At 61.5% G+C, this 9919-nt stretch overlaps 1 protein-coding gene across 4 annotated transcripts in view; it reads right to left on the bottom strand.

Moving 5' to 3' along the window:
- Nucleotides 1–3503: 3503 nt before the first annotated feature.
- TRIM8 (tripartite motif containing 8) overlaps nt 3504–9919 on the bottom strand; it is a 31193-nt gene continuing 24777 nt past the window's right edge. For all 4 annotated transcript variants that reach the window (XM_025201199.1, XM_006021279.3, XM_025201200.1 and 1 more), the window contains 5 exons: nt 7816–7911; nt 6750–6983; nt 6095–6126; nt 5459–5574; nt 3504–5061 (listed from right to left, as the gene is read on the bottom strand). In XM_025201199.1, the coding sequence (XP_025056984.1) occupies nt 4454–5061; nt 5459–5574; nt 6095–6126; nt 6750–6983; nt 7816–7911 (1086 nt within the window). In that variant the 3' untranslated portion in view covers nt 3504–4453. The remainder of the gene's footprint in view (nt 5062–5458; nt 5575–6094; nt 6127–6749; nt 6984–7815; nt 7912–9919) is intronic.

Genomic DNA, 9919 nt, shown 5'->3' with positions numbered 1-9919 from the left:
TCATGGACGGGCTGTTTCTAGCCCCCCATCGTCCCCCTGCCCCCCCATCAATTAGATGTCAGGCTTCCCCGAGTCTCACCCTTCCCGCCGGCACCCTGGGAAGTCGTGGTGGAGGCTCAGCACAAGATGGAAACGAGCAAAACTGTCTGGAAATGCCTTCTCCTCCAGAATCGGGATGCAGCTTTTGGGGAGAGGAGGGTGCTCCTTGGAGCCAATGGGATAATACGACTGCAAAAGATGCCGATAGCGTAGCGGGCCGTACAGACAGGGTCACCCGGGAGAGCAGAGACGGACCCTGCCCCGGTCGTGCCCCAAACCTCCGCGAGAGACTTGCCTGTGGCACGGATGCCGTCCCCTGCAGGGCGCCAGACTCGGAGACCGGAGGGAAAGCCCCCGAGAGCCGACGGGTCGCAGGCATGGGGAGGAAGCCCCCGACTTACCCCTCAGCCGGTCACGTCCCAGCCGGGCTCGCAGCCTGCCGCACCTGGGGAGAAGGTTGGAGGGGTAAATTGGGATCCTGGAGCCGTCTCGCCCAGGAGGCAGGATCAGCCCAGCGCCTACATTCCCCGTACAGTCAGCCCCGATACCACGCGAGACATCGCTCCCGACCCTGCCCCTGGGAACGCCGCAGCCCCCATGCCCTGCCGCTGCAAAGGTTGTTCATAGACAGCCAGGAGGAACGCAACCCTGCAAAGTCCGTACCGATCTGGGCATCGGAGAAGATCCCTTCCTGCCCCCAGGCCGGCTCAGCCTGGGCCGGTCAGGCTTCCCTTCACCCGAGGACCTCGAGCTGGTCTCAGCGCAGAGCCAGAGGGACGTGCCCTGAGCACCTCTCCAGAGAGGCGCGGAGTCTCGGCTACACTAGGGCACCCCCCGGGAGCAGCCTGGGCACCAGGAGAGGCTGGGCAACACCTCCCTGGGGCTGGGCTGGGGGGTAGGGAGGCGTTTCCCTGCAGTCACCTGGCTGGGATGGTCTTTGGGGGTCTCAGTAGCTCCCCACCACCAACCCGGGGCAGCTGCAAACCCGCATGCCCTGCGGCAAGCTTTCCCCCGGGGGCCCCAGCTTGGCTAAGCCACATCCCGAGGTCTGTAACCAGGAGCCCAGGCCACGAGTCACGCGTGGACCCGATGCGCGAGCGAGACTGGAGCGGACACCAGCCCCGGGGCCATGCTTGCCGCAGGAGCGGGGGCCGGGAGGAGCCCCTTCCCTCCGCATCCCCATTTCTCCTGCCTGGGGCCGACAGGCTCGGTAACCCAAGTGTCAGCAGCGATGTTGTGTGCGACCCAGCGGAGGCCAACCGCCGCTCTGATCCTCTTCCCCTGCCCGATCCGCTGCTCTGCTCTCTGCTCCCTGCCCCCTGTTCCACCCCAGGTCTGCCACTCTGTTTGCTTTTTCTTCGCCTGGGCTCCCTGCCCCATCTGCTGCTCTGCCTTCTGCTCCCTGCCCATCTGCTTTCTACTTCTGACCTTGTGCTCCTGGTCTGATCTGCTGCTCTGCTTTCTGCTCCATGCCCCATATGCTGCTCTGCCTTTTTTTCTCCCGGCCTGATTCGTTGCTCTGCTTTCTGCTCCCAGCTGTACCTGCCACCGTGCTCCCTGTTCCCTCCCTGATCTGCCACATGCCACACACAGAGGCTGCCCGTATCACGCAGGGCACTGGTGCAACACACCGGCCATGCCTGGGATAAGCTGGAGCTAGCAGAGCAGCCTGCCCCCCTGCTTGGCCTGGGTCAGTACCGTAAATCATAGCACGGACGAAGGAGGCTCCCTTGGCACCAGGTGCAAGCGATGGTCCAGGCCAAGCATCTTCCTTCCCCTGCACAGCAGAGATAGCAGGCAGACTGAGCTCCCTTTAAAGCTGCTGAGACTCCACTGAGCATGCCTGGGAGGTGGGGCTTGGAAAGGAGGCGGAGCCAAAGCTGGATACATGCAGCTGGGAAGGGCCCTGCAGCTGGGCACTAGGTGGTGGGAGTGAGGGTGGGTGGGTGAGCAAGGGAGGTACCTGCTCAGAGGTGGGGCCCCATCCTGAGAGGAGCTCAGTGCTGCTGAGGGCTGTGGTGGGGGAACCTGGGGGCCAGGCGCGAGCGTGGCTGGGCCACGATCGCTGTCATTAAGGCTGAAGACAGATGTCCGGCTCTGGCTGACCCAGGGCTTCCACAGGAGTGGGGGCTGTAGCCAAGGGGGGGTCCCTGGGCAGGGACATGGCCAGGATGCACTGAGGGCTGCCCTGGGAAATCCTGCTGGAGTAGCATAGGGGAGGTGGCCCACAGGGGCAGCCGGGACCTCGAAGGACTGACAGAACAAACCCCACAGGATGCCCAGCCTGGGACCCCGGGACATCCCAGGCGGGGAACAGGCCTCCCCCTGAGGTGCTGGTGCAGCCCAGGCTGGGGCTGGGGCTGGGGCTGTGCCAATGCTCCTGCTGGGACCAACCCCGCAGGGTCCTAGCTGGGGGGTCTTGTCCCCACACTCAGGCTTAGACTAATGCTGCACTGGGGCAGGAAGGAATTTCCCCCCCCCCTTGCTCAGACTGGTTTGCACTGGGGGTTCTTGCCTTCTGAGTGCCCAGACCCGGCTGGAGCAGCAGAGCCAACACCCTGCCCCAGCCAGCCCATATACACCAAAAGGGAACACGTGCCTGGCCCCAGAACGGTCAGAGCTCGGGGTAGGCCACTCATGCCCCATGCCTCAGTTTCCCCCAGTGCAACTTGGGGAAAGGGCTATTGTGGCAAACCCACAGCTATGCACAACGTGTTGGTGGGGAGGGGGGCTCCGTGCTGGGAGAGGAGCAGGGCCATGGGTGCGGGGAAACTCCAGAGGAAAAACACTGACTCCGGCTGCCACGGGGAGACGCCAGCACTGCCCATGGAGCCGAGCAGGAGCAAGCGGAGTAAGCTGGGCTCGCAGCTCTCCGCAGAGCTAAGCCCCAGTCCTGCCGGCCGACCTGGATCATGCACACGCTGCTGCTGGGTCTTGCTCTGCCCCGTGCTCCTGCTGGTGCGCCACGGCTCTGTGGCGGTGCACACACGTGTGCGCATACCCGCACCGATGGGCAGCTGTGCACTGCACCCCAGCAGCTCTCGGCCTCCCTTTCTGCTCCTGGGCCCTGCAGGGCTGGACTCGGGGCACAAGGACGACGCGCCCACCAGCCAGGCCGGGGTGGAAGCTCTCGCCCGTGGCAGCGACCACGACTATTCCCAGCCTCTCCTGCATCCTCCCACGTGCTGGGGCCGTGCAAAGCCGAGACGTCGACTAGCTCCAGGCAGGCAGGAGGGGCCCCGATTGACACCGGCCACATCTCCCGAGGCCACGGGCCCAACACGGCTGACCCGGGCTCCTCAGACTGCTGCCGACACCCGAATACATATGCACATATAAACGCACACGTGAAAACGGTCCGTTTTCCAACCAAGTCCAGCGCCTGGCGGGCCCGCACCCGGGACCAGAGCCGCAGCACAGCGAAGCGTTTGCACTAAGTGATCACATTTATTTGAATATTTTTGTTGGGTTTTTTTTTTTGTTTTTTTGTTTTTTTTTTTTTTTTTCCCCCCCCCCCCCGTGTTCTAAAATTGGTTACAGAATAAATACCTGTGCCTCAGAGCAGGAAGTCCACTTTTTGTTTTATACAAAGTGCTTGTTACAGGAAATTGCATCAGCGATACGCAGGAAGGGGCGTGCCCGCCGCGGCCGCGCGGTCTCCACCCTCCCGGAAACTAAAACAGAATTTATTTATTTGTTTTGTGGGGTTTTTTTGTTTTTTTGTGTGGGTTTTTTTTTTCCCCCAAGTTGCTTTTCCCTTTTTTTGTCTTTTTTGTCTTTTTTTTAATTCTCTTGTGCATTAAATTTCCTGCCATTGTGTATTTACAAATCTCCGAAAGAAAAGGAAGGAGAGAGCGGGGGAGAGAGAGAGGGGAAAAAAAAAAATCACCCATAGGCAGGAGAAGTGGCCTTTTAACACCAAAAAAAAAATAAAATCAGCCTTTTTTAAAAAAAAAAAACAAACAAAACCAAACCCCAAATCTACAAGGATCGGTTCTTATGGAATACGAGAGATTTTCTTTTTTTTCTTAAAAAAAGGGAAAGGAAAAGAAAAGCGAACCAAGCCGTGGAGAACTCAGAGACGTGGAAATGGCGAAGGATCTGGTCGTCCTTTTTTTTTTTTTTTTTTTTTTTTTTTTTTTTTTTTTTTTTTTTTTAGGCTTAGCAACCCCAAACGAAGCAGGCGTGACCCAGCAAAAGGGGGGAGGAAGGTTTGCAAAATTAAATTAAAAACGACGGTTCCAAAGCAAAAGGCGCCGAGAGACCAGTCCTGGTGGCGGCAGCGGGGAGGAGGAGACCAGATTGGATTTTCAAAAGGAAGGAGAGAATGAAAGAAAAAGAAAGCGAGAAATAAAAGAACGGGGCGTTGATCTCCGAACGCATGACGAGCCCGACTCCGTGGCCAGTGCGATGGTTAACTGGTGACATAGTGTTTGGCAGAAGGCTGACCGTAGACTCTATAGAAATCCTGGCGTCCGTGCTGCTGGGAGGCGTCAATCCACTCCCTCACGGCAAGTCCCGGGAGCGACTGGGGGACAGTCGGGGCGGGGGGCAGCGGGTGGGAGTATTCCTGCGAGGAGACTGTCCAGGGGAAGTGGCCCGACCGAGGGTAGGGCTGGTGCCCGCTGTGGTTGGACACCGAGGAACAGTAACAGTTGTCCACAGAGCAGACGAGGATTTTGCGCCCGCCGTACTGGGAGAGCACAGACTGCTGAGATGATGTGCTATTGGGATAGTGGGAGGGGTTGAACACGGACCCGGAGTGGACGGGCTGGGGGCCGCTGGGAAGTCCGACGATGTGCTGTGTGGAGCTACAAGGCACCATGGGTTGTGCGGATTGGCCCTCGCCAGCCGAAGCCCCTTGGGTCATGTACTGGCTCGCGACCGCTCCGGACGATGGCTCGAGGAAGCTGCCTTCCGGGAAGGCCGTGGAGTGCTTGCGTTTCTCCGCGCCGGAGGTGCTGACGCTGCAGGGGTACATGGGGATGCTCTGCAGGAAGGGGACCGGCGTGCTGAAGGGACCTGCGCGAGAAAGAGAGAGACGCGCACGCGGCCTGGTCAGACAGCACCGGGGGTCGACGGGCGAGGAGCAGCCGCTCGGACAGCATGTCCAGCCCCGATGCCATCCAACCTCCACGGACCCCCTTCCACCACGCTCAACGCGAGACTTCTGGTCCCGGTCAAGTCTGAGGTTTCAGCGCTGGAAGCGGCTCGTCTTTAGCACCCTGGTGATGCAGGGAGAGCCGCTTGGCCAGCCTGGGCAGACCAGAGCCCGGAGCCAAACCCCAGCCCTGCGCCACCGGCGCCAATCCGGAGCGACGGGAGGTATCAGGGAGGTGCTGGAGCGGGAGAACCGGCCTGTATCGGGCCCCAGCGAGGGAGGGGGCTGCCCGCGCAGGGGCAAGGGGGAGCCACTCACCCTCCAGCAGTTTCCTCAGCTGCTTCTCCTTCTTGGCGATCTCGTTCAGGAAGAGCTTGGAGTTGAGGTGGCCGATCTTGGGGGGGGGAAGGCTCCCACCCGTGCAGTTCTGAGTCCTTCAGGGACAGGTACCAAGATGCGGGGAGAAACAGGGGGTCACTCAAGCTCTCCAAGCCCCTTCCCACCTCCTGGGTCGGCCGGACGCTGGATGCCCCTGGCTCTCTGGCCATTGCAGGCACGGGTGGAGCCGGCACGTCCCAGGCGGGACACTCTCCATCCCATCAGCACCCCCTTCCCCTCACTCTCTGCTCTCCTCCTCAGCCCACCCCGCTCTGAGCTCCCCGGGAGCTGGGAAGTGCCCCCACAAAGGTCACCCCAAGGCACCGGGGGAAACTGGCCGCCCTGACCCCACATAGGAAAGGCCAGGATGGGAGACACAGGCCGCATCACCTCCGCGCTGAGCCCAAGGCAGACCCCGCCCCACCTCCTGTTAGAGCTGCCCACGCCTGGCACCGCTCTAAGGGCCCCCGAGGGAAACTGAGGCACAGAGGGGACAAGTGCCCGGCCCCAGCGCACACAGCAAGTACAGGGAACAGCATCCCCCCCACTGCCTTCTCTGGAAGGACACGGACTTACCTGTCCATTAAGATTTTCACGGACTTGGTGTTCTAGGAGGGAAGAGAGAAACACTGTTAGCAGCCCCCAGCCGAGTCCTGGGGGCAGGACTTCTTCCCCTTTCCTGGAGCCCGGACCACCGGCTAGGGGGGCTCTCAGATGCTGCATGTCCCCCTGTGTGGTTTTGCCCCCACAAACCTGCCCCTGGACAGCGCAGCAGCCCGTCCATCCCGAGCAAGAACCCACGCACGACCCTCCCGACACCCCAGAGACCTCTGGCCCCCATGTCTCCCAGCCCAATCGCTTTGGCAGCCCTGGGAGCAAGGGGGATGATCCACCGAGGGAAGGGTGGATGTTGCCTCCTGGCCCCTGAGCTTGGGGTGAGGAGCTGCAAGCTGAAGGGGCCACCGTGGCACTGGTGCCAGCCCCTTGCCCACCCCGTCACTCACCGCCCCAGCGAGAGTCCAGGGTCCTGGGGAGAGCGGCAACCCCCCTCCAGAGCCCCATGGCTCTGCTCACGCCGTCACAGAAGAGGTCCAAGTCCAGCAGACACCAGGGACCCAGACCAGGAGCGCGCACAGCCGGGACCCCCATGGCACCGAAGCAGCTCCCACCCACCCTGCACCCGCTGCCCCATCCCTCCTGCATGCACGGCCCAGCGCCCACCCGGCCTCACCTTCATAAAGTTGATGTCCTCGGTCTTGTCGAACATGACCTGGACGGAGCTGAGCAGCTTCTTGGCCTCCTGCATGCGCTCGTTGAGGTGCAGCACCTGGGCCGCGTTCTCGGTGCAGAACTTGGCCTGGGCCTTGTCCAGGATCTCCATGGTCTTGCGCAGGTCCTCGTCCAGGATCTGGTGCATCTTCTCGTACTGCAGGCGCACCTCGTCCTTCAGCTGGCTCACCTTCTCCTGCGGGGATGCCAGGGTCAGCACTGCCAGGCCCTGCCTGCCCGCCTCCCCACGCCCTGCAGCACTCCTGGCTCTGCCCCCACCCAGCCCCTTGGCTTTTCTCTCTATTTATTTGCCAGTGAGGATGCTGGTAGAAGCCAGCCTTGCCCCTCGGCGCCAGGACTCCTGGGTTGAGCCCTAGCAAAAGTGTCTGCTTCGTAGAAGGAAGGCATTGCCGGCCACGAGCCTGCACTGGCTTGGTCCAGCTCACAGGGGAGCAACAGCAATGGAGAGGACTTTGACCCAGAGTCGGAGCCAAGGTCCTTATGTCCCTGGCACTGTGGCTGGGGCTAGCTGGGCCAGGCCAGCACGGGGATGTCCATACTTGCTGCAATCCCCCCCTTCCCTGCGCAGTCCAGCCGGCATGGAGGCTCTGCAGGGAGAACGGATCTCCCTGGGTCTGGGTGGATCTCACTGGATCCACGGGGCTGCTTCTGCACCCGGTCACCCAGCTCCACCGTGCAGAGGTGCATCTCCCCTTCCCGATGCCCATCTTCCTGGATCTCCCAGCTCCTGGGTGTTGTAGACATCCTCAGGTCACAGTGCACCCACCCCCGCACCCCTTCCTCTGCCAGGGAGGCTTCATGATCCTAGCAGACATGGTGGGAGCCTTTGGACCACCCAGGATGTGGCTGGGAAACCCAGGTCCGGCCACAACCTCTCATACCAAACAGCCCCCGCTCCCTTGCCCCCTGAAGTACTGGAGCACCGGCACGTGAGAGGTACCAGCCCAGCAACAGCCCGGCCCCGCTGCCAACACCTGAGCCCCGGGCAACAACCCAGCACCGCCTACCTCGACCAGCCGCTTGTCGGACTCCAGCTTGTAGAGCTGCTCCTCGATGTCCTGCTCCCGCTCCTCCAGCCGGTCCTGCTGCTTCATCAGCATCTTCTGCAAGACAGGAGGGGCGGGCGGGGGTCAGGGACCATCAGGCCACACGGGATGGGGCAGGGGCAGAGGGACAGCTTGGTGGGGGGTGGGAATCTATTAAAAAAACCCGCAAAAAACAGCCAAGGCAGGCGAGACCCCAAGCTGCCAGGAGATCCCATGGGGCTGGTCCCCTCTCTGAGCCCAGGGCCCGGCTGGTGGGGTCTGGCCCAGGGAGGGCTTCAGCCCCTGTTCGCTCTGAAGGTGCTGCTTCACAGCCCTGTCCCCAGGCGGTCGTCTCAGGGCCGGAGCTCCCTGGGTCTGGCTGGGCTGCGGCTCCAAATGCCCAGGAGCAGATCTGGGCGCTCAGACAGCCGGGAGGATGCAGGACCCCAAATTCATGCCCCCGTCACCCAGTTGCTCCCTCCGACTCGCCCTGCCTTCAGACAACTGCAGGGCTGCCCCCATTTCCACAGGACCCCCTTTCCCACAACGACCGGAACAGGCAGACGGGGCTGACAATGACAGACGCTAGTGCTTTCCCCCCGCTCACGCTCAGCCCATCTGCACGGCATCTGGGCACGGGGCTTGGGTCTAGGCAGCCAGCTGCGGGGTAGGAATACCAGCCAGGCATTTACCGAGCTTGCATTTGGGTAAAGATAAAAGCCTACTACTGCCGCCAGCAAAGAGAACAGCTCGAGAGATGCCCACTGCCGCCAGGCCCACGTTCCCTCCCCATTCACAACCCCTGGGGTGCTACTAGGCACTGCTCTTGCTACTACAGCCTCGTGGAAATCCCAATTCCCTGTTCAGAATATGAGGTGCCCAAGGTCTCACACCAAGGCAGTGGCAGGGCTGGGGAGCGCGTCTGAGCCCCTCCACTCTCCCGTCCGGCTTCACCGAGGGTCAGCACAGTGGAAACACACCCAGGGACTGAAGAAGACATGCAGCGCACAGGCCCCAGCAAGCCTTGCCCCATCGGGTGCATCCAGCCAACGGGGCTACGCAGAACCGCGCCAGCCCCATGCGGTTTCACAGCAAAAAAAAAAGAGGGCGTCGGACACAACCGCCAACCCCACTACTCCCCGAGAGGGCCAATCTCCCGTCATCTCCAGACGGAGAAGGCTCCCGGGCCCCACGAAACGCACCGAGAATCAACACGGATGCAGAAATGCCCCCCACCGCCCGAGTCGGCTGCTTGGCTCTGGTCGCTCCCGGCAGGAGGTGAGGGGAGCACGGCTGGGATGGGACCTGCAGACGGCTGCCCTCCATCCCCTCCACATGGACGCCCTCAGAAAAGGCCAGGCACCAGGACAGGAGGGGCACAGGTGGGAACGACCAGGCCAGGAAAGGAAGCAGTGCAGAGAGGTGAGATGTTGGCGACGGGGGCCAGAAGGGGAACAGCAGCAAAGCCCAATTTGGAGGGGATTATTGCTCTTCTAAACCCCCACTCAGGGATGGAGAATCAAGTTATTAATTCCCGGGTTAAGCAGGGAAGGGGAGGAGGGCTGCCGGGATTAACTACGCTGCAGGGAAAGGCCGTTGCCTCCGACTTCCATCAGGAGCGGACGTTTGGCGCTCGGCTGTTTTGCTGACAGGCCCAGGGCACCACGAGCCGCCTGAAGGCGTGGAGACATCGGGCCCAGGAAGGGCCGGGCCCTCCAGAGCGGTCGAACCAGCCCTGAGTCCAACCTCTGTGCAGGACCCACGATGTGGCTAGTGTCAGGTGCGAACAGGGAAGGAAGGAAGGAAGGAAGGTCTCTTTTTATGACCAGGTTACGAAATGCCTGGACACAGGAGGAGGGGTGGATGTCGTATACTTAGACTTCAGGAAGGCCTTCGATACGGTATCCCACCCCATACTGGTGAACAAGTTAAGAGGCTGTGACGTGGATGACTACACAGTCCAGTGGGTGGCGAATTGGCTACAGGGTCGCACCCAAAGAGTTGTGGTGGATGGGTCGGCTTCGACCTGGAAGGGTGTGGGCAGTGGGGTCCCGCAGGGCTCGGTCCTTGGACCGATACTCTTTAA

This window comes from Alligator sinensis, unplaced genomic scaffold, assembly GCF_000455745.1.
Source record: "Alligator sinensis unplaced genomic scaffold, ASM45574v1 scaffold61_1, whole genome shotgun sequence".
Taxonomy (NCBI): domain Eukaryota; kingdom Metazoa; phylum Chordata; order Crocodylia; family Alligatoridae; genus Alligator; species Alligator sinensis.
This window is presented reverse-complemented; position numbering and strand designations above follow the sequence as displayed.